Below are 27,062 nucleotides of genomic sequence, written 5' to 3'. Positions count from 1 at the left end.
AACAGGACCCAAGAGGATCCATTTCTGAGCTGTGCATCTGGAATATTAACAAAGGCATAAAAGTTCCTCACCCACTGGGCTTCTCAGACTGGCAATTAGCAATGCCAAGGGATGCTGGTCAGTTCTTCCAGGCTAACTCACAAAACACCCCCAAGTTAAAAATCCTGTAGAGAGGAAACCATGAGCCACAGTCCATTCTGACACAAGACTTGCAGCCAGACCTTCAGAGGGAGCAAGGATGGGAAGGGAGGAGCTCCCAAGGAAAGGGCAGCTTGGACTTTAGTGTCAGCTTCACTTAAGGACCATCTTTGTGTCTTCCCAGGCAGCTGCCTTGGGTCTGTGTCAATGACTGGAGAAAGGGACAAAGGGACAAACTCAAACTTCAGTTACTGTAGGCTCTAGTCCCAGCCTAAAAGGTTGATATATATTTTTTTAATAGTTTCAGTCATACCTCATGAAAATCAAATTAATCATTCTGGTCACATCAAAACAGCTTTGTGAACTGAAAGGATAATTTCCATTTTCCATTGTGAAGACTTTTCTAAAGAAAGGGGTAGTTTTGACATAAATCTCCCTCAGATATTCAGAAAGTAGAGCTGGAATGTGTGTTCCAGCTTTATTGAAGCAAAATCTTTCAGTCAGGAAATGTGCATTGATTTTTTTTTTGCGAAACAAGAGATTACAACTTAAGGGCATGACATGCCTTCAGCAGTGAGAAATGGTTTTAAATGCTCAGCTTTGCAAAGAGCTACGTGTTTAAGAGTGTGGCCAGACCTTGGTACAGGACAGGAGCCAGCCACTGGCTCCAGGGCTGGCAGTGGGCAACAGGGCCCCTCCTGTGCAGCTGCACAACCTATGAGGCCCCTCCCTTGTGGTTGTACAGCCCTTGGAATAAGGTATTGTACACTGGGCTGGTGCAAAAATCTGCATGTATCAGGAACATCTGTAGACAGGTTTACAGCAGCATGATCTTTCTTGAACATCTGGGCCATTGAGCAGATAGATCAAACAGCAGCTCTTCCCAAGAAAGATTATTTCTTTTGTATTGAGAAAATGAAGCAGAAAGGAAGTTTTCTGGGGTCACACGCCAGCTGTATCCTGCTGAGTTGTATATTCACAGAGTATTGATGAAAGGAGGTTGAAGATGGTCTCAGCTCAATGCAGCACTAACAAGCTCTTCTGGCCCTGCTGGAGCAGTGCAGTGCTCACCAGCTGACCAGCCACCTCCTCATACCCATGCTGCTCTCACTCCTTGGCTTCTTTTGATGTTTAACACTGAGAGTCTGCAAATTGGACTAGTCACAATTCTCATGTTCAGCCTTGTACAAGAGGCTCAGTTTTGATAAGCCCATCCAAATCTGGCTGTACATCCCTTACCCCACTGGCTCCAAAGCGCAACGACCTGGAAGTTTCCAAAAGGATGGGAGGAAACACCAAACCTGGAGGGACTGACACTACAAAATCACCCACACCGGTGGCCTCTCCCACATGTTATGTTTTGCTTAAGACCTTCCTGCATTTGGCAGTGACATGGGGAATAGAACTGTCTCACTGCTAACCCCATTCCTGCACACAGCCACTGCTGTCCCAGCACAGCCTCCAGCAGCAGGAGCCCACGGGCAGGCAGGGACACACTGAGCTCACTGCCATCCTCAGCTTTGCTTTGGGCTTGACCTGATAAAGCAGGTTAGCCTGACCCAAAGAAGATGGCTGCTCTTCACTTGCCTCTAAAAAAGAAAGCATTCCTTGGAAGAAAACCCCCTAAATATGAAAAATAAGGATCCACTAAGAAGGTCCTACAGGCTGAATTTTCTGTCAGCTCCTTACAGTGACAGACTGCAAAACATCCCATATTGACATAAGTCAATATGTTAAGTAAGACATAACTTTTTTGTTAAACTTGATGACACTGAATAAGAGAGTATTTCTCTCTCCTGTGCCTACCAGACATGCACAGCACACATTGAACTGTCACTTATGCAGCAAGTTCCTTGCCAACACCTTCTCCCAACAGCCTGAACTCCTTCTTTACTGTTTCCTTGTGTCTCTTCAGGGATAGGTGACTGTTTCATCTCGCCCACCCTTCCCACTGTTATAGAATGCAGAATGAAGCCTGTCTCTCAAGAACACCAAAGGACATTAGGTTTATAAAGCACCTGGTGAGCAACATATTTACTTCCCCAAAATAAGAGCAAATTAACAAACAAATTGATTTCCAAGACAGGCTGTCTTTGATTTTTAACACCATAAATGCTAATTTCAGCAACAGCTGTTTGATCAATCACATGCCCAGTCCTGCTCTTCTCACATCCCAGAACAGTCTGTGACTGAATTTATTGATTGTTTCCAAGACGAGTGCTGCAGCAGGTCTGAGACCTCGTGTGTGCACACTGTCTTATTCCTACATCCCATATCCCAGACTCCAAACACAAATACACCAGCTTTCTCTTCTGCTCAGATCCATCCTCTGATTTTACCTTGCAGATCCCCTTGTTTTGGCAGCCGTTGTGCCAAAATTCCTCTCCCAAGTCAGTCTGTGAGCACATCACTCCAGACTTGCCATCACTCCTATAATTTGCTATGCCAACAAAATTGCAAACAGGCTGCATGGCCAGTCTGGATCACCAAGCAATTTAGTTCAGAATTACAGGCTGCACAACAGCTGAGAGCCCAGCAAACCCTTTCACTGACAATCACCAGTCTCAGTTGTTTCATGGAGTGCCACGGGTTAATTCCACACTAACATTTGTGTTTTGAGAGAAAAGTACAAAGACAGCACTTTGTATTTCCACGTGCACAACCAAAAGACTTTTGACTCACACGTGTCCCACGCACAGTTGGAGGGGGAGTCAGCAGGAGGCTGAGCCACACGGCCATGGCTGCCTGCCCATCACTGAGCAGGGTGACAGCACAGGGATGCCACCCCAGCCCTGCTGCAAACAGCCAGCTGCTGCAATGCAACAAGTAACTAACTCTGCTTTGCAGTCACCTGAGATAGCCTGCAAGGCTTCAAAGAGGTGGGCGACCATCTGGGTCAACTTTTGAAAATGTCATTGCAGCTAATGGGGGCCTAGGAAGGACAGTGTTAAAACTGCAGACAGAAAGGCACTACCTAAAGCAACTACAGCAAGCAGTATTAACTGCTCCTTGCATTTTATCCCTTACAAAAGCTGCAACACCCATTCTTCCATGGCAGTAAACCTGTTCTGAACTCCTACTGGCACTATGGGTTAAAGTGGGGTGGGTTTATGGTGGAGGTTTATTGGACTAGCTCAGATGGTTAAAGCATGGGGCTAATAATGCCAGGGTTGAGGCTTCAATCCCTGTATGGGCCATTCACCTAAGGACCAGACTCTATGATCCTTGTAGGTCCCTTCCAACTCAGAATATTCTGTGATCTCTCCTCCTCCTCACATGCACACTGGCTGGGAGAGCTGACTCCCACTTAGAAGCAGTTGTGACCTTGCTGATAAATTGTGCTTGTCAGTTTGCTGCAACAGAAGGTGCTAGAAAAATGATCTGTTTCTGTTTTGTCCAAAGCTTTCCCTTGAGTTTTCTCAGGTTGAGGGGGAATTGGTGCTTACAGGACACAGCCCTCACATCACAGGCTTCTCCAGAGCCTACCCTCAGTGTTCCTCACAACCCTTGCTGGAGAGGAGACCTCTGCCACTGATGCTCCACTTGGCCCAAAAAACACTACACTGGAGGAATTTTGGCAGCCTGTTGTTTATGGAATGTGCGAAATCCAGCTCCTAACCCTCTGCTGCCCTGCTTGGGGCCAGCACCCAAAGCCCAGTCTGAGACCAGGCTGCAGAGCTGCAGGAAGGACAGTTTCTCTGTTCTGCTTCCATGTTCTGCTTCCCTGAAGCAAGGGAATACATTTAAACACACTCCTTTGTCTCAGTGCAGGCCCAAAACATTTTTGATCTATTTTTTAACAAGTCAAGGGGGAAAAAAAGAAAGACTTCTTTCTTCATTCTTATTTCTCATGCCATAGCTTCTAAAATTCCCTGCAACTGATGGGTTTAGAAACCTCTGGTTTGCAGCAGCAACTGAACCAGCCTTGAATCTGAGCAAAGTTCATCCATATTCAGAGTATTCAACAGCCCTCCAGCCCCTCACCAGGCTTAATGAAGTGTAATGAAAGAAAAAGAATGAGCTTTGTCCTCACTGCCAAAGGAAAAGGCAGCTGGAATTATGCAGGGGCTTGATATGAATTGAACATGATTATGTATGTGATAACCACTGTTCTGAAGAAAATGGTGCTGTTATACCTAAGGAGCCCTCAGCAGGCTCTTGTAATTAGAGCCACTTAGCTGCTTTAATTGCCTCTGAAAGCCACCCAGAGCAGATTGCTTTTATGCTCTTTCCATTTTAAAACCAGGCACAGAAATATGGAAGCACTAACCTGCATCCATTTGGGTAATGGGCTTCAGGGGAGGGAGCTGGACAGATGTTTCATAGGGAAGGGCTCAGTACTTGACCCACAGGGCAAGAGGACTATGGGATGTGTGGGCACAGACTAGATGATGTTATGGTGATATGTGTGGGCACAGTGATGCTGGAAGATGGCTACCACAGCCCACAGGTGAGCTACAGAACTCTGGTTCCATCACCCACCCCCAGCAAAGAGCAAAGGAATTTGTCACAGCAAGGCTGACAGTGAGGCACAGCTCGTCATGGTCCCTGATCAGGTTCTTACAGTGGTATGCAGTGCCCTGAACTTGTGTCTGCCCACTTACTCATCAAAAACAGCAATCCAACTCTAAATTAACCATCTTTTTTCTGTATTCTTCATTGATTGACAAAACTGAAAATATTATTTTTCTCTCCTTCAAATTAATTACATTAATGGTTCACAGTTTCTTGGGAGACAGTTCCCAACTCGGTTCTGGCAATGGAGCAAGACTGGAATCTGGCCTAAGCTATTCTGCTAGGAAAGACCAATTGGAGCTGTTCTGGACAGAAGAAAATGTCCCCTCTCTTCCCTGGGGAAGGAGAGTATTCCAGAAGGACCTTTTTTAATCATTATTTGTCTTTAGTCAGTTCATAGGGTCCTTGGATCTCTCCTGGATTTTCTTTACAGAGGGCTGAGGAGAATATATGAAGAGGTCAGTGCTCCAGCTTTTCCCTCCTCAGCTTCTAGAAGTACAGTGCACAGTTGAAATGATGCCCCAAAATCTTTGCTGTGGACAAGGATCCAGCCCCTGCTCCAAGCACACAGCCCAATGTTTGTACATGGCTTTCAGAGACCAGAATTCTTTTGAGACACGAGTTTGAATCCGTCATCCAGGATGGATCTCCGATTGCGTCGTAACCTCCTTTGCCTCTCGAGATGGATGACTGCTCCCAGGAAGACACCAGCAGCCAGGAGCAGCAGGACTCCTACAACAGCCAGAGAGATGACTGTGGCCTCTATCTGCTCTTGGGTCACCTTAGATCCAAAAAGTATCACCTTCTGGGACTCATCCTCACCCTCAAGCAGCAACCCTGAGAGACAAACAGAAAGGTATTTTCAACAACAGCCAGCAATACTAGAACTGAAAGGTTGCAAGAAATGCAACAAAGGAGCATTAAGAAAAACATGATGCAAAGTAGTGGAATCACCAACCCTGGAAATGTTCAAAAGAGACATGTTTCAGTGGTAGACATGACAGTGCTGAGTTCATGGTTGTGCTCAATGATCTTAGAGGTCTTTTCCAATCTTAATGATTCAATGATTCAAAGGAGGCCCCAGTGCCATCCATCTGTCAGACCCTCATCCCTGAGCCCACACAGAGATTTGAGATAGATGGTTCCTATCCTAAGCTGCTCCACCCCAGAACCTGACAGTGTCTCACAGGTGTCCAGGCCCAGTCAGCCACTGCTGTGTCCAGCCCAGAGATGAGAACATGTGTCCAGGCTGGGGCTGCTGCAAGTTGGCCCAGTGCACACTCCCTGTGCCCATGGCTGCTGTCCTACACACCACTGAGTGCACTCACTCTGCCATGCCCATGGTGAGTCACCAAGATCCTGAGCTTGCTTGTGCCTCCACACAGAGGCAGCAGCCACCTCCTGAGAAAAGGGGCTGTCTGCTCAGGCAACAGCTGTTGGCCAAAGTTTCTGCCTGGTGAGCACACACAAGCTGATATCTGCAAATGGTATGAAACCAAATTATTTAATATTGACACTACTGCTCTCACATATTTCCCACTCCTCTTCCGGTTTGTCCATTTTGAGTGAGGAAAATGTCAGGGAGAAAATGACTGAAATAACAGTGGAGAAAGTCTGCTGAGTTGTAGGTAGGTGGCTGCATTTGTAGCTGGCCTGAACTGGCTCTCAAATCAGCTCAGCTGAATTTTCTCACAGCAGCTGAAAAATGGAGTTGTGAAGAAAGATGAAAAAATCAGGAAAATGAACCACTACTCAGATTTCTACCACAGAACATTTCAAAGGGATCATATCTACTACTCCCCTTCTCCCTGTGCTGCTCAACCAAATGCCTTCTCACATCTGTTCTTTACAATGCCCAAAAACTCCAGGCACGTGCTTGGGCTCTTTTCTTGGGGGAATATCAAAGCAGAAGGCAGATGTGCATGTTTGCATGCTGACCCCATCCCTTCAGCTTGTAGAGATGATTGTGAAACTTCCCTAAACCACAGTCACTGACAATCCTAAGAGGGAAGGTAACTCATCCCAGGCAACCTCCTCCAAATCTCTGCCAGCACCTAAGCTCATACTCTGAATCTGAATCCATACATAGCAGGCACAACAGGGTGTGAGGCCGCTAACCTTTTCCACCCAACACAGGCAAACAAACCTAACCAGCCCAACTTCCTTATTTCTATCACCAGAGGACAGACTGGTGCCCTCCCTGTTATCTACTGAAGCAAGGCCTTGCACCAAGGAACTGCTGGGCTGTGGGTAGAGGCTGTGGGTGCTGTATGTGTTCCTCCCTCCCCTTACACAGATCCAAACTTCTGTGTTGCTCAGGGATCTGCCCTCTCCCCTTCCCACAGACAGGGTTTGGCAGTGCTGTACACACCATACCTGGGGTGGCAGTCAAGTCTTCCAGCTCTGACTCTGAAAGGAAACAAAAGGAGGGTGAGAAGGTGTTGGGCTAAGCAGGCAAAGCCCAGAACAAGGCACATCTGGCAAGGATCAGATCCAGAGGCAGCATGGTTTTCCAGGACTAGCAGGCTGTCCTTTGTCCTGTCCATGTTTTCCCTCTCTACATGACGTAAGAATTTTTTATCACCTGCTTCAGAGGCAGCCCCAGTTCCAGTGCACAACCCTTCCCATCCTGAAGAAGGAAAAGTGCTGAGGGAGAAACAGAGATAGCCCTGACACTGGGCAGGCACTGGTCACCCACAGCTGAAACACTGGGGCATTCACTGTTTTGGTAATACATCTAAAAGCACATCACCATGTGGGCTCCATTGCAGCCAAGCCCAGTACTGAGAGTCACTCACCTCTGAGCACTTCCAGTTCTCAGTAAGAGCAATTACTGGCTGAGAACTGAACATACCAGTTCAGACGCAAGCTAAAAATCAAACTCAGAATAACAACAAAGGTAATGTAAAGTCCAGAAAACAATTTGTTTTTAACTCCAGCTCCAGGCATTACCATATTTAAAGGGAACATCATAATTTAATAACACTTCAGTAATTATCTGCTCCATTAACTGGCTTTTTATAGTATGTGAGAGAGTTGAGATACAAACACTCAGAATTTCACAGCAGTAGCAGGAAGTGCTGCTGGATGTTTTACAGTGACAGCTCCCTACCTCCTCTAGGCAGGACAGTGAAGAGGATCTCCATCCCAGCATGGATATGGTCAGACACATGACAGTGAAGCAGCCATGTCCCCGGGTTCCCAACCAGCATCTCCACCATTTCAAAGGTCCCAGGGAACAAATCCACAACATCTGCTCTGTAGCTTTTGCCATTCTGTCAGAAAAGGGAGGCCATTAGCTGCAGTGCTCAATGCATCTTCTCAGGAAGAAAGGTCTGCCAGTGTTGCTGGGGACCACTTCACCTTTTTAATGCTCAAAAAACCCCAAAGCTTTCAAAAAGCAGCTTGGAAAGCAAATTATCTGGTAATGCCTAACCCTAACAAGGATTAAGCTGGATATCTCAGCACAACACAGGCTCAAGGAGTCAGACTGGGATGTGGAAACTACATCCTTTTCCTAGCTGGGTGAAGCTTCTGCAGAGTGATTAAAAATCATTCAAACACTGAGTCAAGTAAAAGTGCTGATATCAGTGGTCAGTATCTGCTTTGCCATCAGAAGATATTCTTACCTTGTATATGAAGGTCTCAGCATGGAAATGGACCGTGTGGACATCAACCTCGTGACCCATTCCCAGCAGATACCAGTTCACCCTCTCTCCCTGGTACATGGTCAGCCCAGGCAAGGTGGCATAGAGCCTGCCATTGATTGCTGTGCAGGGAATAACACAGAGGGGAAAAGGCTGTCAGCAAAACTGTATGGGTGCTGCACCTCCACAGAGAAAGGCAGTAAATTAGAAGCTACAAAGCTCATACAGCACCCAGTGTATCAGCAGTTAGTGTCCCCCAGCTCAGCTAATTATCCACTCTGCTCACAGCCAGGACAACTGACTTGCACTCAAGGCCACGCTGTAGCTCAGCTCAAATAAATCTCAAGAACTACCTTTGCTGAAAACCTGCAGTCAGCCAGCAGAAGTGGATGCTTCTAGAAGTCAAAATGCATAAAAATGGCATTTCCAGCCCAATGATGGACAAACATGTATATACCTACACACATATAAATGTCTGAGCAATTTCCTTGATGAACATTGAGAAGGGGTAAATCCTGCCAGTGGGCAGCTCTGGGTTGCTCTGCCTCACACATCACATTCCAACCATTTGTAAAATTCCTGCATGGCAAGGCTTTACCTCTCAAGTAGCCCAGATGGAAGGAATCCTGCTGTGACTGCACATACAGGAAAGGGACCAAAACAGTGAGTGAGCTGACTGCTACGGCACAGACATGGAGACTTTTGTGCTCAGATGACAACAGAGGGAATAAAACGGGAAGAGGCAGGATCTGAGGGCAGAGCACCAGGTTTTTACTCCCAGCTCTGCCCTGGGCACGTTGTGTAGCCTAAAACATGTATCCAACTTCAGCATGGTGGCTTTGCTAGCTGTAATACAGGGTTAACAATTACACCTTCATGGACATGTATTTGGAGAGTCTTTTATCTCACCCATACAAAACCAGTAGTAATGACAGTACAAAATGCAACTCCTCAGTATTCTTATCTCCACAACTGTCAAGGGACCTGTTTTGCTGAGGTTATCTTAGATATAATATGGAGATAAACTAACATAAACAACATGCTAATTTAAAAAAAATGTGTTCATCCTTCTATGGTAGAAGTAACCTAAAACAGCTAAAACAACTGAGCCACATCTTGCAGCCACACAGCTTAGAAAATTAATTTGAAGCCTAACATACTCTGATGGTCCCTGAGACAAACAGAATTAAATTCGTCTGACAAGTTAATTTCATGTTTGATTTTATTTCCTTTTCTGAGTCACTCAGACACATCCAAGATTAACCTCTCTGGCTTGGATGTTGCTATTCCTCCTTACAGGGACAGCCACAACGATCAGCCCTCACTGCAGATCAAAGATTTGGGCTGTAGGTGTGCTGCAATATTGAGAACAGACAGTTTAGTTCTGTCTGTGCCATTGATAATGGGAAAGGATGAGGACATTTCACCACAAGTCAGGCTCCCTACTTAGAGAGGTTGCAGTATCACACCAACATTACCGTGCATTTTGTTGCTTTCCACAAATTTCTCATCCAGCAGGTTGATCTCCTTGTGATTTCCCTTACTGAAACGTTCCACATTCTCCTCCAAGTACCAGGACTGATTTTCATCAAAAACCAGGAAGAGCAGAGCAAACTCCCTCTTTACATCCTTCCTGGTCCCACTGGACTGCAGGGCTCCTCTCTGGCAGACCTTCAGGGGCCCGATCAGCCCACTGTACATATCCTGATCAGAAGGAAGGAGAGCTCTGAGGCAAGGACCTCTTTTATGCACAGTTCTTTGCCTTTCAGCAATCATTTTCCATTCCCCCATCAGCCCACTTAACCAGTGCTGCTGTACAAGTATTCTTGTTGGAGAGCATCAGCCACTGAAGGAACAGGAACTGTACGTGCTCTTATAAATGCAAATCCAAAAGTCATAAATATGGATGGTATCAAAGTATTTTCCACTCGGTGACTGCAAAAACATCTGCAACTTGAGATAAAAAGGCCATTATTTCCGGGTTGAATGCAATGGTTTATTGCAGGATTCTCCAGGTGGTTGCCCTGTGAAATTAGTGCTATGACACTTCTAGCAATGGTCAAATCTGCCTGCTTTATTCATGAGGTTTATTTTGGACAATTTCTGCCTTTTGTAGATTAGCCCTACGGCTCTCACCAGTACAAACCATGACCAACTGGGAGATGTTCTAAAAGCCTACAAATAACTGGAGGGAGGTTAGTATCAAGGAGAGACAGTGGAATTGTCTTACAAAGGTTTGTTAGGAAAAAATAAGGACAAACATCAGGAAAATGCAGATGATTTCCTCTCCACAGAGAAGGCTGGATATGTTACCAGGTGATTCTCCCACCTCTTGGCTGGGCCAATCTCTAAATTGTACCCAGCTCACATTGTTTTCTAAATGGAGTAAAAAATTGGTCTAATTAGGCTTTTCTGGTTATAACTTTAATTTTACCTTTACTGGGTCCACTGCAGAGTAGTAGATCCAAGGAACACAGGCTGAATCATTTGGCCCTGGACCAGATCTCTCAGGAACTTCCCACCGGTATGTCACAATGTCACCTGAGGGACAGAACAGCACCATACACCAGGTGGCACACTCACTCACTAAGCAGCAACAAAACCAAATGGAAAAAGAAAATCCTGTCTCCAAAGCCCAAATTCAATTCTGTATTTGCCAGATATTGCATCTGCCTTACCCAAACACAAAGCAGGGTGGAGGCTCCCCTCTCAGTGCAACACGGAGGGGTCACAGGGTGTAAACTCTGTCTGGTACCAGTACAATGCAGATTTATCTGCTGCTTTTGAGACTGGACCTGACCATGGAAGCTCATTCAGATGGAACTTAAGATAATCTTTCTTCTTTTTGAAGTGGATTTATGATGCTGATTCAAATTGGGGTTTAAAATCACCCTTTTTTCATATTAGTAGCCCATTTCACAAAGACAGGATCTGGCTGACAGCCTGACTGTGGCTTGGACAGTCTGGGTGAGGGGACCAAAAATTAAATACACTAGTATCTCGATCATGAGACAAAAATTGCAATTTCAGTCAGATCCCTGCAAGCAATTGTGCATTTCTCCCATTTCACACTATTTTCATACTTTTGTGCTCATGCATCCCAAAGAAGAGACTCTCCCATCCCAGGACTGGCTGAGCTGTCACCTGCCCTCACCTTCCCCTTCCCACAAAGAGACCACACTCAATGTGGGGGGGGAGAAGGCTGCACACAGAAGAATGTCCTACACATGTCCCAGATAGCTGCCATCCCCACACAAATGGTATCACTGAAACTGTGCTGGACCTGAAAGACCAGTTACTGTCCAGTTCCAGCACTCTACTGTAGCAAAACCAGGGCATCTGAGGCTGCTTAAGGAAACCAGTCTGGCTCTGGGATAAAATCAGCTGTGTGAGTGAGCCCACACAGGAATGCAGCTAGAGACAGGGACCTACCAGGGTTTGCCACCTGGGGCTGTCCAGCCTGCTGCTCCAGCACCCCGTGTGCATGGACGGAGTAGGGTCGCGAGGCGTTGTTCTTGAACACGATGTTGAGAATATCACCCACTTCCGCCCACAGAAAAGGGCCTTGAGACAGGAAGAGTGTACTCTGAGACCAGCAAAATCCATCAGCACATCTCCTGGCATATTCCCACCCTTCTCTCAACATCTTCTCCCCAGAAATATTACCTTATAATATTTATGATGTTCCCCTTCCTCTTCTCTACCTCCCAAAAAGAGAATTGGATGTCAGTCCTAATCCAAGTCTTAGGAAACTACTTTTTTCACAATGAGGACAATGAAGGTGGTTACACATCTTAACTGGGCCCAGCATAGCTAAGGCTTGATTTCTGAATACTGCTATGCTAAATATCACATGTTGATCATCCCTTGCTATTGGTTTCAAAAAATGTGGTAATATTCAACTGAGCCTGACAGTGTCACAAATCAGAGCTACAGCCTATTTTGAGCAGCAGATGCTGTCTCAGCCTGGCTGCCCTGACACCACTTACAGCCTTGGGTTCATAACACAGAGTTCTGCCTCCAGAGACCTCCACTAATCAGTTCAAAATGCTCCTCCATGTCCCCAAGGCTGCCTGCTCTTGCCCCAGTAGCATTTCTCACAGCTACAGATTTTCCCCTCTACTTCTCAGACCCTTCTCCAGAAATCAGTGGTTGTTTCTGTCCCATAGTCAGAGAAATGCAGCTGTGAAACATGCTTTGCCCAAGCCATGACAGAACACTGGTGCAAAGGCAAGTGGAAAAGCCCAGGCAAGTGCAAAGGCAAGTGGAAAAGACAGGACTCTTCTAACTGCTGTCTCCAAGGTGGCAGATGTGAGTAGAAGACAGTCCCAATTTCTCTGCACTGACACAGCAGATGCCTAAATATCCAGTGAGCCAGCAGATTAAATATCCTGTGAGCTACTGCAGCTTTAGAACCCCAGTGCCATTTCTGTGTGAGAGGAAGGTGAACCCAATGCACACATCCTTACCCAGTATCCCTAGGTGCTCGTCACCACTTATCCTGGCCTTGGGGGTTTGGAAAGTGCCATCCGTGTACTCCCTGTAAACTGCTTTCTTGTACCTGGAGCCGAGCAGTCCATCCTCATTGCTCAGAAACACGTCAGCATAGCTGAGAAATGCAGAACGAGTGCTGAGATAAACCAAAACCTCATGGGGAACAAACAACTAACTTGTGTCAGGGGGTTCACAAGCTGAAGGGGCTTCCCAAGCCAGCTTGGGCTGCAAAGGAGAGCAGAATGACGCGGAGGGCTGCGCTCCCACCAGCAGCACCACCAGCATATGCACCAGGTCACAGGGCGGCCAAGACACCCAACAGGCTCCACCAGGGTCTGCTGGGACACTGCCACAGGCTTCCCCAGAAGGTGGGCTCTACCTCTCTGCAGAGTGGTTGTGCCGCTCCCTCTCCCAGCTGCGGTCGGGTGCGTAGTCCCACAGCACCTCCTCCGCCGCGATGTAGAACATCCGCACTCCCCTGTAGCGATGGGCAGAGGCACTGCCCGTCCTTCCACACTTGGAAACGTTGTACTGTTGCCTCATCCCAGACTGGTAGTGATTGCTCGTCTGGCAGTAGATCTCAAAAGTCCCTGAGGGAGGCAGGATGAACAAGGAAATCAGTTGCTTTTGAAGATTCCAGGAGACCGATGTCAGTATGTGCTTGGTGTATCTCTGCGGTGCTTAGGGAGCTTGGTTGCCACAGGCCAAGGTTAAAAGAAGTCATTGGAGAAATCAAGCAGGAATGGCACAATAAAGTCCTACACATAAATCATCTCAGGAAGCTTTCTTACACAACAAGCACCTGTAGCACAGCTCACCCTGTAAAAGATCATACCACGCTAGAGAATCTACCACAGGAGCAAATACCACAATGGGAGACTCTTCCGACAGCCCGGTCAGCTGTGTAGGCACTCACCACTGTTATCAGGCTGCATGAAAGCAGTGGCAAACGTGTGGGGGAACAGACTGGCTGAATCCCTCCGCATCCCGTTCATCTGCATGGTGTTTCCCTGAAACACAGCTCTGTGTACATCTGCTTCGCTGCCCAAGCCCAGGAGGTGCCAGGACACTTTGTCTCCTTCACACACGTCCAGTCCAGGCAAGTTACCAAACATAAGTCCATTGATGGCTGGAAAGGAGAAAGCAATTAACTCTGCAGGCAGGTGTCAGCCAGGAGATTTTGAGCATACACCTTGTAGGACAGGCCTGCCAGACAGAAGAAAGGTAACTTGTTTGTGATTCACCCCTAGATACACTGAGAGCACACTTCTCCAGACAGCTGTGCTGCTTGTCCATGTCTCACCTGGTGCCTCCAGCCTGGTTTGATTCCAGGCTAACACCACACAGCCCTTCCAGCCCCCAGCTCAGCCTTTAGGTGAACATCAGCCCGTGCTTGGCAGGTTCATCCCTGCTGTCATAGAGCAGCATCCAGCCATACCATGCATCCTGTTGGATTCCTCAAAACCATCATCCTTTTTCACAGATGTCTCTTCCATCCTCAAGTAGTACTTTATGTTGGCATTCAAATACCAGCTGAGGTTCTCATCAAACACGTTGAAGAGAAGATAAAATTCTTTGTCGATCCCTTTCTATAATTACAATGATAGTTGTTAACTTTTAAAATGCAACAATTAAGTATACTTAAAGCTCTTTTGCTGGGTTCTTGTATTCCCCTTTATTTTAAAACGTGGCTCATTGAGGGACAGGACTCTGTCCTTTTACTCATGTTGAACATTCCTCTTTTATTTCATTAAAGGCACCACTTGTGCATTTTCCATGATATTTCACATGGATAAAATGAACAAAACTCAGCCAAGGCCATGAAATCAGTGCCTCCTTCCTCCCCCACACCTAAGGTGTCTGTGCAAACCAGATCCAAGACCAGAGCCCAGATACAAGGCAGGCTGATGACCACACCGCAGCCCTCCTGCCTCCTATCACAGGCCTGGATTTGGGATTTTTAAATTACCCAAAATCCTTCAGAGAGTTAATTCTCCTAAGAAATGCACTCCAAAGCATGGTGTTTCCCCACTAAAAGAACATTGTGATGGTGTCCAGGCTCTCCTGCTGGTGTCACTGTCCCCAGCAGCACACATGCAGCCAGCCTGCTGAGAAGGTGAGCAATTCCCAGTCTGCAGCACATGGGTACAGCAGAGTGGCCATGCACCTTCCACAATTAAGCATTCATTAAATGTTTGCCTGAGATTGTGGAGCCAGAATTGCCATCCCAGGTGATTTTTCCCTATCTTAAATTTCCAAAGGTCTGTCTCTTTTGCTTACACACTTCCAATACCTGCCCATGTTTATCATTATCACAGCTTCTTCACCTCGAGGGCTGTATGTATTCCCAATCCTCTTTGCTCAGCAGATCCACATTTCCACCCTGGCTGCACATTAATTTCTTCTGCACTCCCAATTTAGTTACATGGTGCCCCCACTGACTGTCAGCTCCCCCAGGAAGGCTCTGAGGACAGCAATCTCCAGATCTGTCACTGCTCCCCGAGCCACGCTGCAGGACACCAGTTAGGGCTTGATTTGCCATCTGCTGTCTTTCACAACAAGGCTCTGCTCCTCTGCCTGGTACCTCCTCAGGGATATCAATTCACTGTCTTCCCTAGATGTACTGGCAGGAATAGACTACTTCTGAGTGAAATTCCAAGAGGAAGTTCTGGCTGCCCTTCAGGTTTCACCTCTCCATCAAAAGCATAAGACTGACATGGATTTTCACATGCTTTTTTGTAGCCAGCTCTGCTTGAAAATTAACTTCTCTGGCAGAATAAATGAGGCTCAGCCAAACCTCAAAGCATTGTATCACCCAAGCAGAACACCTGTAAGCAAAAATGTCTTTTCAATGTTTCTGGGACTGCAAGGACTATTCCACATGCCTCTGAAAGCAGCCTGCTTGCTACACAAGCCTCAGGACAAGAGTTACCTACAATGTAAGTATTCCAAGGTACACTTGTTCAGCCAAGTTTGTCTGTGAATTAAAAGCAGAACTCAGGAACTGTTTTGAGGGCAGCTCTTGAGAGCCCAGAACACTACTGGCCTTTCCCAGGCAAGACCTGGGTATCAGCTGTACCAGCATTAACTTGGCCAACAACAAGGCTTTGATTTGACTCTTCTGGACTCACGCTACTGCACATTTGCTCCCTAATGTTTTGCTGATGCTTCCTTTCTCTACACGAAAGCAAAAACCTTTAGGAATGGGGCAGGAAAACTCCTTTACCTGCTTGTTGTTGTCATCCAAAGTGCCTGACTTGCAGATGAGCAGAGGCCCCACTAAGCCTGAGCTGGAGTCTTTGACAGGATTTGCAGCCGAGCTGTACAGCCAGGTGAGGCAGGGAGGGTCGCTGGACGTGGGCCCCACGTGCCTTGGCACAGTCCAGCGGTACGTGAAGTTGTGCAGTGGTGCCACAGAAACCCCACTCTGGGACAGGCCTTTAAAACAGGGATTACAGGGTTATTCCTGAGTCCCTGCACGAACTCTGTTACACCTTCTCACCAGCTACTATCAGAGCAGGCTTTACTTCATTCGTGTCAACCAAACAGCCAGCCTCTCTGAAGGGTGATGGGGGTGTACTCAAGAAAAGGGATCCACCAACCATCATGGTACCACATCCCTTCTGATGCCTTCCCATAGGACACTCCATGTGGCTGGATGCTGAAGGGCCAGGAGGCTTTGTTAAAAAATGTCACCAGGATGGTGTCTCCGACTTCAGCTTTGATCACTGGACCTAGAATATAGCAGGGAGAGCACGTCAGCAACAGAGCATTTCCCCAGGCCATCAGGCAAACCAAAGCAGAGGGGGCACCTTCCTCTAAGCTGTGGGGCCAAAGATAAGAGGCAACAGATGGTCTGGCCTTGTTGCTGCTGAAGGGAGCTCAGTGGGAGCAGGGGCTGGCAAGGATTGTGTGAAAGCAGTTTGGGTGCACAGGAGAACTCAGAGAGGCATCACACCTTCATACAGGGAAGTAATAGAACAGTCAAATGTGCTGGAATGCCCTCAGAATAGGTCCATGTCTCTCCCCCACCCTATGTAAAGCCCCTTCAGCCACCCAAAACATGTGCCTCAGAGGTGTGAGATGCTTCAAGCCCACCAGAGTCTGTAAGCCCACAACCCAGCCAGCCAGAGAGGAGCTATGAGCCTTTACCATGCCTGTCCCCAAGCACCCATTCAGGAGAGAAAGCTCTCTGTGAGAACATGGGGTTTGCAGCATGCCTTGAAGAGGCTCAGTCAAAAACACAAAACCAGGAGCTATTGCTGTGACCTGTTTAGCTCTAGTCACACATACTATACTGTATCCCTCAGCTCTTACCTCTAGAACACCTTCAGGATGACCCCTGAAGTGATTCTGTCCATTCTACCACCCTGCACCTCGGCCTGTTCAGATGTGACTGTTGTGAAGCACCTCTTGTGCCCCTCCCTGCTCCTTAGAATGAGCAGGCAGGTACAGCCACCTGCACTCCCACCATCAGCTTCCTTCTCACAGACACTGACAGAGGATTTGTGTTCCTAGATGATTCTCACCAAGTATTCCAAGGTGTTTCTCTTCTTCTGATTGCTGCTTTTCCTCACGAAAGCTCTCATCAGTATATTCCACATACTTTGCCTTCCAATAGACACCCCCAATGCGGTAGAGGCTACGCTTGAAATACTGCTCAGCAGGACTAAATGCAAAAAGCAAATGTCAGGTCATGTCATAGAAAAATGAGCCCTGTTCCCCTGCTCCCGCTGGCAAGGCCATCAGCATCTCCAAATCAAGCAGTATTTCAGACAAGGACAGCACCTCTAGTTTGGAATAAGCACAGCTTTGACTCTGCAAAGCTTTTTTGCCCTTACAGAGGCATCCACTTGTGTGTTCAGGGAGCACCTGTAGCACACAGCCCTATACCAGGTGAACCTGCCAGGTGTGATCACCATCACTACACAAGATGTGTGAAGGAATGAACAAAACTGCAGTGCAGTCAGTGGGAAGGCAGTGCTAGAACTCCAAACTCTTCAGAAGCTGGGGACAACCCCATTCCCAACTAAAATAAACAGCTGTAAAGGTATTTATTTCCTCCACTACCACCCTCACCAAATATAAGTAACAAGCCTTGCAGGAGAGGCAGTGCAGTTACAAGGCCAGCTCACAGGTCTAAGGTCTGCAAGGCTTGCTGCATGGCATTGGGTAAATAATTAACCACTCTACATTTCCTCTTTTCCATCTGAATAAGGTATATCCTCTCCAACAGATTACTAGGGAAGGGATATAATCTCTGTGGAAGGAGAAGAATCTCTCTTTCAGTTAGCCAAAGACTGAACAGGAAGTCTCTAAACTGCTATCTCAGTCACCTGACCATGGGATGGAGGGCTGCTACCCAAGTGCTGGCATCTGATTTCCTAGAAATTGCATCCTGCAGCAACACCAGCCTGAGACCAATCTGCAGGCCAGCAATGCCACCCTGTGTCTGCTGCACTAGGGGCTTTTTAATTATTTCCTATATAGATCAATCTCTTCCTAGGTTAGACACAGCAAGCAGAAATGAAGCCCAGAGACAAATGTGGCAGCTCACTTTGTACATCTGCTGGGACTTCTGCTGCTTGTGAGTACAGCTGTGCCACACAGCACTCTCATGGGAAGGCCCCAAGGTACAGTCCCGTGCAGTCCAGCTACAGCAGCCGCCTTTTGTAGATGAGCTGATTGGCCTTCCCAGGAAATGCACCCCATGTGAGCAGCAGGCATGTATTTTGAAAAGAAAAAGAAATTCCACATTTTCCTGAGCAGCGTTTCTGATACAGGCCAGACTCCCCAAACACTGCCCAAGCCCAGCAGCCTCTCACTCACCTGCCAGTGTCAGTGAGCTGTTTCCCAACACTGCCCAAGCCCAGCAGCCTCTCACTCACCTGCCAGTGTCAGTGAGCTGTTTCCCAACACTGCCCAAGCCCAGCGCCTCTCACTCACCTGCCAGTGTCAGTGAGCTGTTTCCCACTGAGCCGGTCGAGCGCCGAGGGTCCGTAGTCCCACTGCACCTCCTTGGCAGCTATGAAGTATTTCCGAACTCTCCCTTCCAGGCTGGGTGCTGCAGCTTGCCGAGAGCAGGGCCGGACTTCATAGAGTGCCCCCATCCCAGCTGCCCAAGACATGAAGGTGGACACTCAGTTACCCCTCCAGCCAGCCTAATGGGCAGTCCCACCTTCCCTCTGCTGTCCCAAAAGGCACATGGATGGGAGAAGGTGAGTATCTCCACACCAAGGAGTTCTGTGAGCAGAACCTCCAACCTTAGATATTGGATGCTATGGAAGTATGGACTCAGAGTGACTAAAGTCTTCTGCTGTCCTCAGATCTATGATGCAAGCGCCTCTCACAGGGACCAGAGCTCTTAAGGCACTGCCTCAGCTGTACCAAACATGAAACATCACACCATGGTACAATTCACCCCCACCAAAGCTGCCCCACATTAGTAACCAGCCCACTCTAACTTTTCAAGACAAGGCATCACCCACTCATCTAGGGACATTTTTCCATGCCCAAGACACTGTTCCCTACCACACTGTACATCATGTACATCAGAAACATAGGACACCGAGTCCATGACATATTCCACCCTCTGCCTTACCTTGTATGTGATCATTGACCTGGCAGCTCAACAGCCATCTCCCAGGGTTCCTGGGGATCATATCTGCTGTAACAAAAGTGGCTGGGAATAGGCTGGCCACGTCTGTCCTGTGGCCCCGGATTTTGAGTGTCTCTCCATGGAAGTAGGCTGTGTGAACATCAATTTCATTGCCCATCCCGAAGAGGTACCATGAAACAGAATCCCCAGCACACATCTTCAGCTCAGGGAGGTTGCCAAACACATAACCATTAATAGCTGCAAAACCAAGCAAGCCAAAATTAGAGAGCAGAAAAGGGGCCTCCAGAGCTCCTGCCAGCAGGTGACAGCACAGACACAAGAAGAGGATGGACCTAATCAGAACTCCCCCTCCTCTTCTGCTTTGGAGAGCCCAGCTCCACAGCTCACTCCTAAAACAACGAGTATAAAAGCTCACTCAAGCCAAAGATAAAACCAAAACAATACTTCAATTTTCTGGAGTTGTTGTCCTGTCCCTGAGATATTATTTGCTAAGCACATGATCTCAGAGCAGACCCCGGAGCACTGACACTCCTGAGTGTCTCAGCAGACACAGTGGCCTCACAGAGGTGACACTGACCGTGCATTTTGTTGCTTTCCTGGAATTCTTCATCTTCTTTGTCCACAGAGCCAGGATCTGTGCAGAATGATGCAATGTTCTCATCCAGGTACCAGCTTAGGTTCTCATCCACCACACTGAACATCAGAAAAAAATCAACATCCACATCCCAGCGTCTTTGAGAGCTACCAGTCAGTGTTCCTGAGGTGAGAGAGGAATGAATGCAGAAAATTGCTCATGCAGAAAATCACACATCAGACAAGAGATTAGAACCATAGTAGCAGAGAAAGTCTTGTCACATGAGTTGGAGACAGATGCTTTCCCACCATCCTCACAGCTCACCACAGAGCAGCAAGATCACCCTTTTCCTATATATCCCTGCCAATACAGCTCTCTCTCCCAAGCAGCTCTGCCACCACACGCCTCAACTACAACACCTTCAGTCTTCTCAGTCCTGCTGAAGCCAACAAGTCACCAAGATTTTCATACACAAACTTGGACAAGAGCCTTGCTCTTTACATGGACTCAAGCAGCTTGGATCAAGAGGCCTGCAAGCTCACCTGCCCAACCACTAGGGGATAATGACAATGCAATGACCAGAATCCAGCTAGAGCCCAGCTACTGTCCTCTCTAACCAAGCTGCATTTCCCCCTGAAGCTGGGAGCTGCACACCAGAGTATCTTCACATCCTATCTCTCTATTCATGTCACCACAAGACCTTTCCATTATAGAACTGCAGGCCTCAGCTGCTTTCTCTTGGTGTTTTTACCTGTCTTACATGTAAGTAAAGGCCCAATTAACCCAGATGCAATGTCCCTTGGTGCATCAATATGAGAGTGGTAGATCCAGGTCAAGCAGTTTGGGTCATCATCAGTTGGACTGTGATCTTCAGGGACAGTCCAAGTATAGGTGTAATTCTTTCCTGGGAAAACAGCATCATCCTTCTTCTGATCCTGGGGGGACATATCAGGATACAGGGATCCTAGAACAATTGAGCAATCACAACATCCATTCAAGAAGAGCCAAGATGCCCACACATGTAACCTTATACTGAGCTGAGACTCACCATCCCAAGGCTGAAATAGTGTTTAATCATCACTTCCTTAAAGAGGCACTGAGGCACAGAGCCACTGTAAGGCAACTTGCCCAGTAAACAGGTCAGCACAGAGTCAGCAGGACTATTTCCATTCTGCCTGGTGCTGCTTTGCATTCAATTCTGCACTGTGCCCCCACAGTCAGTCTCTCTACAATCTCTAGAGTTGATCAGTGTTTTGGAGGTTCTAAAATCAAGAAACCTGGGCCCAGGTCAGGACTCCAGCCCCATGATCCTACTAACCCAACAGCTGGTGTCTTCACCAAACACCCAAATGTAGTTGCTTTCCAACTGGGGCCTTATGGACAGTTCTCCTCCATGCACATTCTTAAATTCCCAGTGAGAAAAATCTGTCTCCATGATGACAGTAGCTCATTTACCTTCAGAGTCCTTTTTGTAGAAAACACCATGAGGATGGATTGTATATGGTCGAGTAGCAAAATTTTTTAGGTGTACTTGAATGGTATCCCCCACTTCTGCTCGGATGACAGGCCCGAGGAACCCCAGCCAGACAGGTTTGGGGATCTCAGTGGTGTATGTGGAGTCCGTGTATTGCTTATAGACAGATTTCTTGTAGGTGCTTCCCACCCTGTCTTTCCCAGACTGCAGGAATGCTGAGGCCTGGCTGTTGAATTCAAAGGGAAAGGCACTATGAGTCATCATTATACACAACAGCTGGTCAGTGCTGCAGCAGAGTGATGGTCACACTCCACTTTCCGGGGTACAGCAGAAAGCTTTGGCATTAGAGGACCCTGGGATGCTCTAAGCCACCCATGCATGGCCACAACTTCAACCCCAGCTCTTCACCAACAGACACAAAGTGCACCCTGAACTGTGCCCTGCAAACAAGAAATGGGAAGGACAGTGCTTCCCAGACAATCCCATGTGGGTGTCACAGGGAGAACCCTTTTTATGCCTCCTTTAGCCTTCACTGGGCTCTTCAAAACTCACTTTGATTCCTCTGTGGCATTTCCAGCCAAATCACAAGGCAGGCAGAGTGGAGTCCTGAGCTCTCTGGCCAAAATTTGAAGTCTGAAAGATGATTTCCTACTTAAGTTTCCAAATTCCTTCCAGAGGGGCAGACGAGTCAGGCAGGTACATACCCAGCACACAACCAGCTTCCAGAGTTAAAACCTCATACAGGTACTAAAGTTTAACTCAAAAGCATATGTGCTCATTATGGGTAATTCTTAATAGATAAGAGATGAATCACAGTCCAGGAATTACTGGAACTAGCCTAAATGAGAGACAAGGTCACTCCCCTCACTTCCTCCTTCAGATTGATCACCCACAGCACAAGGAGCCCTGGAAGGGAGGTAAACCCTAATGTGCATCTCAGAGAATGAACAGTGGAGACCCAAATATTAAGCATAGGTTTAATCATTCAAAAACAGGCAGGGCCTGGCTCTGGCTGTACAATCCAGAGTTCAGCCCTTTGCCAAATCATCCCTGCAGCCATTATTAGCAAAGAGTTTAAGATCATTCACACTTCATTTTACAGATGTGCCTCTTTCTCCACACAGTCCATTTCTTCCAAAAAAAAAAAAAAACTCCTTGAAATAATTTGCTACTTCTATCAATCATATCAACATTTCATCCCTTTCTAATTGCCAGTTTCATGTCTGCAATCCTTGTACAAATAAGTCCCATAAACTAATTGTTTGCAGTGACAACAGTTTTTTAATTGCTTTTAAGTCCAATGACCCTGAATTTCATTTCCTTCTCTTCGTGTAGAGAGAAACCAAATAAAATCCACTGCATTCATTACCACTTCAGGAGTCAGTGGTAGCATCTTTATTAACACTGAATTTTGGGGTGTTTCCTGTGGACTTATTTACATCTACACAGCATCTCCAGAGAACAGAGACTTTTCCATGCTAAACTGACAGACCTTGATGTTTCTGCACACCCTTCCTGTTCCTGCTGTGCTGTTTCTGAATGAGGTGTCTGAACCTGAGTGCTAGCTATTTTGGAGGGGTTAAAGGACTGAGAGCAGATCAAAAAATACCAGCTATTTCCCACAGAAAATGAGAGCAAGGAAAAAAGTACAAATGCCTTTAAAAATACTATGGAAACCTTTAAAAAACAAAACAAACCATGCACTCAAAAAAACACCAACCAAAGAAAAAGGCTTGATGTTTTGAAAGCTAAACCCAAAACACTGTAGTAGTAGCTCAAACCAATTATTGCAGTTTCCAGACTTACTTTCACAAGAAAAACAAAAATGTTTTTCAAACAGCTCCTAAAATCCCATGCAGGAAGTCCTATTAAGTCTAAGGCTCAAAATTCCACTGAAACAAAAACAAGCTGGCTTTGTGAAGTCATTTATATAAAGATGAAAAGTCATCATGCTTCAGGATAAACAAGCTGATCACCAGCTGGAACTAAGCAAAATGAAACTCCAGGGTAGAGCATTGCAAAATCGGGGCAATTTTAGAACAATCTGTTCTGCGTCTGCTCTATTTTCTGTTCCTTGTTTGTTTTCCATACACTTCTCCCTAGTGTACGGGCTCTGGACTCTCCAGACTAACCATCCCTTTTCCCACTGACACAGGTTTTATCACAGGAGCATAAAACAAGTTAAACATTAAGCTCATAAAGATCAGAATCTACGGGAGTGTGTCTCTTGCTTGCTCAGATGCCCCACAATACTTGCATTAAATTACACATCAAACGACAGCTCCAAGACTAAATTCTGCTCGAAGGGAACGTACCGGTTACGTGCAATACTCTGGTTAGCGAGCACATTCCTCCCCGTTGGAGCATAGTTCCAGTCCACCTCGTGGATCCCCAGGTAATAAACTCGGATCACACCCCCAGCAAATGTGGGTGACAGCATGGGGATGCAGAGAAGCAGCCACCAGACAGATCCCATCTCAGCCTGAAGGGAAGGCGTTTTTGGAAGCTACACCTATTTGGGAAACACAAAAAGAAGGAAACAGAATATGACAATTTGGTTTGAAGGTGCTGGACATTTTGAGAGGGGATGAAGAAATCAAGTGTAAGTATTATTTGGATCATCACTCAAATATTGAAGAAGGAAATCACTCTGTAACAAAATTGACAGACAAGGCAGATGGAGATCATGTCTTGGTAATGAGTCTCCAATATCAAATGTGCTGCTCTCATAATAGTTTAGTTAACCCTTTTTTTCACTACTGTTCAGATTCCAAATCATCTTACAGGTCCACATACAAAGCTCAAGGAAATAGTCCTGAGCAAGTATATGTATATTTTAAACTGTCACCAAGATCTCTCTATTTTAAGTCACCTGAGGAAGTACAGTTTAGTCACTATGAAGTCACTTTTAATTTTAACTTCTTTAAAGATGGCTCTTTGGGAGCAGCCATCTGTAATCCAGGAGTACATCTCAAACAGGCTGCACAAGGTTTTTCCTTTCTGTTCCATTATTTTCCCCATGATTTTGATCAATAAGTAGCTTATTCATAAAACTTCCAGTTGACACCAAGCTTGCTGGCAATAAGCATCAGAAATACTCTAAAGAGAGTTGGGAAAAAGTTGGGGAAACTGTCTGAAATCATCAAAAGACAGTTCTGTGAATACAGGCTCAAAGAACCGCCCGTATGAAAGGAGAACCTGATGCAATATGGGGCAGTAGAATTACACCAAAAGATAAGGAAGGATTAAACTGCATTTAAAAATCACATGAAAATGACTACAAAAGTTCTCACACAATGATACCCTTAACAAAGCTGGATGTAGCCAGCAAACAAACCGCACCTAAACGAGCTGTTGAGATACAGCTCTTGAGACATGCAACAGCAACTCAGAATAGCAGAGAGAAACAGAAAGCAAGAGAATGAGACACATGACCTAGCAAGGAAACTCAGAAGAATCAGTTTTCCTTTTCATACAGAAGGGTATGGCGACACAGCACCATGGCAAAGGTTTTTCATAAAGAGAATGTCATTACTTATTCTTACTGTCTTTGTAACAGCAACATGAATGTAATAAGGTTTGTCTGCAGCAAAGCTGGATATTCTGTAACCTTTCGGTCAGCACAGAGTCACACAGAGCTGCTTTGAAACATCTTCTAAAATCTGATACCCAACAGACACAATTCAATATCCCAGCACATAGCAATGGACTAAACACCTTCAAAGCTTCACTGCTTGATTTTCAAACATGCTGTGCTATTCTCAGAAGCTAATGATAATCAAATATTGCTGTTTCCAAATAGTCAATAAATTAGACAAAGTTTGGAGACACCTTCTTTCCCTCCTTTCTCAGAAGGGAGCTGTAGGGATCTCTAAATCTGAGATGCTTTGGATCCATCAACACAGTATAGCTCTGCTCCAGTGGCTCCACCAGCCAGACCCCTTCAGAAGCTCCTGGTCATACATCTGATAAAACTCAGATACAGAACAGCCCTTTCAAAGTGGCTTCAGCAGTGTGGGAACAACAGCAGCACGCTGGCTCATGCCACCCCTACAGAGCACTCAGTCACTGACTTATTCCCTGCTGCTGTTCACAGGGAGGTAAAATACCGTTTTTGACTCACTGTGCCAACATGAACTCCAAGGAAGGAGTCTGGAAAGCCATACCTGTGCTGTTTCACACAGCAGACCACCAAAAGGCAATAGTGACAGCAAAGTGGAAAGAAACAGCAGCAGCAGTCCTCAGCCTGAAGCCTGCCACCCTGCCAGCACCCACCCCGAGGGAAGGGCAGCGGGATGCTCCTGACTCAGCCCAAGCTGTGGCCTTCGTGTCAACTCAGGGCAAAGTTCGCGGGAGCTTCCGGCACACACAGGGAGGCCTCCTCAAGGCCCAGGCTGCTCTTTGTGCGCTCTCGTCCCGATGGCTTGTGCAGGCAGTACCACAGCACGGGAGAACAGCGGCTCTCGAGGCTGGGTGGGAAAAGCGCCCGTGGAGACAAACCCGCCGTGCCAGAGCCCGGCTCACGGCGCCCATCGGGGCGTCCCGCACAGCCACCAGCCTGTGCGGGCTGCTCCGCGCTGCGCTCTGCGCGGGTGAGTCAAGGACGAGCCTTCGGCACAGCCCTCCCAAGGCTTTACGAGAGTCCCACCTGGACTCTGCTGGGCGTTTGACCACAACATCACGCACACCTCTGGGGTAATTCTAGACAACAGCAAAAAAATATCCCTGAATGGAGATGTAGCAGATGTCACAAAGTATTTGCTCACGTACCCTTCACGGTAACTAATCACCATTTATTTACTCAACTAGTGCAAGGTGAAAGTAGCTAAATTCGTGTCAAAAGGTTTTGGTTTTAATTTTTCATTGATATTAATATTTGCCTTGATTAAGGAAAGAAAAAGAAAGAAAACCAAAACCCAAGTTTTATATCACAACCATCCGTGAATCTTACACTTTACAGCAGAATCCTCCCCCAGGACTGCCCTTTAGCGGGTCCCCGACAGCACAGGAATCGCGAATGAACGGAAATCAGATTTCAGGCGGGTTGGTGGGATCCAACTCCTATCTGACCCAAGCGGACCATGCAGGGATATCCCCCGACACCTGACCGCAGGGAAAGCACAGCCCGAGAGCGAGGGGAAAGCACAGAAGGAAGGCAGGAGGGCGGACGGCTCATCCCTTACGTGCGGAGCGGGAGGCGGCGCGGCGGGGCTGCAGAGCGGGACGCGGGAGCGCCGGCGGGGACCAGCCCGGGAGGGACAAAGGGGCTCTGCCTCCGCGGGCTGACCGAGCCCAAGCCCGAGCCCGGCCCCGCAGCGCCGACCGCGCCCGCTCCCGCCCACAGGGCGGGCCGGGCTGCTCCGCCCCGCACCTGCGGGAGCGCCGCCGCCCGGGAGCGCCTCAGCCGGGCCGCGCCCCGGAGCCCGGTCCGCGGCGTGCACCTGCTCGCCCCGCCCAGGGCTCGGCCCCCGGTGCGAGGCGCCCCGGGAAGGCGGGCGGAGGCAGAGCTGCGGCCAGCGGCACCCACCTGCCGGGCGGGACCGGCGGCGGCACCGGGCGAGCGCTCCCCGGGGACCTCCCGGGGGCGGCGGCCGCGGCCCC

The 27,062-nt window shown here is 47.4% G+C and overlaps 1 protein-coding gene across 5 annotated transcripts; it reads right to left on the bottom strand.

The window, feature by feature from the left end:
* Positions 1-4,741: 4,741 nt before the first annotated feature.
* On the bottom strand, positions 4,742-27,055 carry HEPH (hephaestin). Of its 5 annotated transcripts, XM_053990211.1 has the most exons (22): positions 26,413-26,445; positions 23,777-23,973; positions 21,443-21,687; positions 20,739-20,951; positions 19,991-20,170; positions 19,396-19,650; positions 18,741-18,909; positions 17,324-17,463; positions 16,397-16,528; positions 16,021-16,232; positions 14,233-14,383; positions 13,711-13,923; positions 13,174-13,384; positions 12,770-12,909; positions 11,733-11,864; positions 10,735-10,841; positions 9,779-10,004; positions 8,283-8,422; positions 7,766-7,928; positions 7,030-7,062; positions 5,476-5,490; positions 4,742-5,385 (listed from the first exon to the last, which is right to left on the bottom strand). In XM_053990211.1, exons 2-22 carry the CDS (start codon positions 23,935-23,937, stop codon positions 5,246-5,248), a joined length of 3,378 nt encoding a protein of 1,125 aa, XP_053846186.1. In that variant the 5' UTR covers positions 23,938-23,973; positions 26,413-26,445; the 3' UTR covers positions 4,742-5,245. The 5 variants fall into 5 exon arrangements, with proteins under 5 accessions (XP_053846186.1, XP_053846185.1, XP_053846184.1 ...); XM_053990210.1 differs by lacking the exon at positions 26,413-26,445 and adding an exon at positions 26,989-27,055 and having other exon boundaries at positions 4,742-5,490; XM_053990209.1 differs by lacking the exon at positions 26,413-26,445 and adding an exon at positions 26,645-26,728 and having other exon boundaries at positions 4,742-5,490.
* Between the last annotated feature and the right edge of the window lie 7 nt (positions 27,056-27,062).

Source organism: Vidua macroura, chromosome 14, assembly GCF_024509145.1.
Source record: "Vidua macroura isolate BioBank_ID:100142 chromosome 14, ASM2450914v1, whole genome shotgun sequence".
In the NCBI taxonomy this organism is placed as follows: domain Eukaryota; kingdom Metazoa; phylum Chordata; class Aves; order Passeriformes; family Viduidae; genus Vidua; species Vidua macroura.
Note: the sequence above shows the minus strand (reverse complement) of the source record. Positions and strands in the feature narration are given on the sequence as shown.

Excerpts from the sequence above, each read along its gene's own strand:
- HEPH (XM_053990210.1), bottom strand. The coding sequence starts at position 23,937 with ATGGGATCTGTCTGGTGGCTGCTTCTCTGCATCCCCATGCTGTCACCC. Across the intron at positions 10,005-10,734 it reads CTGCAGTGGACCCAGTAAAG|GATATGTACAGTGGGCTGAT; the intron begins GTAAAATTAAAG and ends CCTTCTGATCAG. Across the intron at positions 5,491-7,029 it reads AGACTTGACTGCCACCCCAG|GGTTGCTGCTTGAGGGTGAG; the intron begins GTATGGTGTGTA and ends TTTGTCTCTCAG.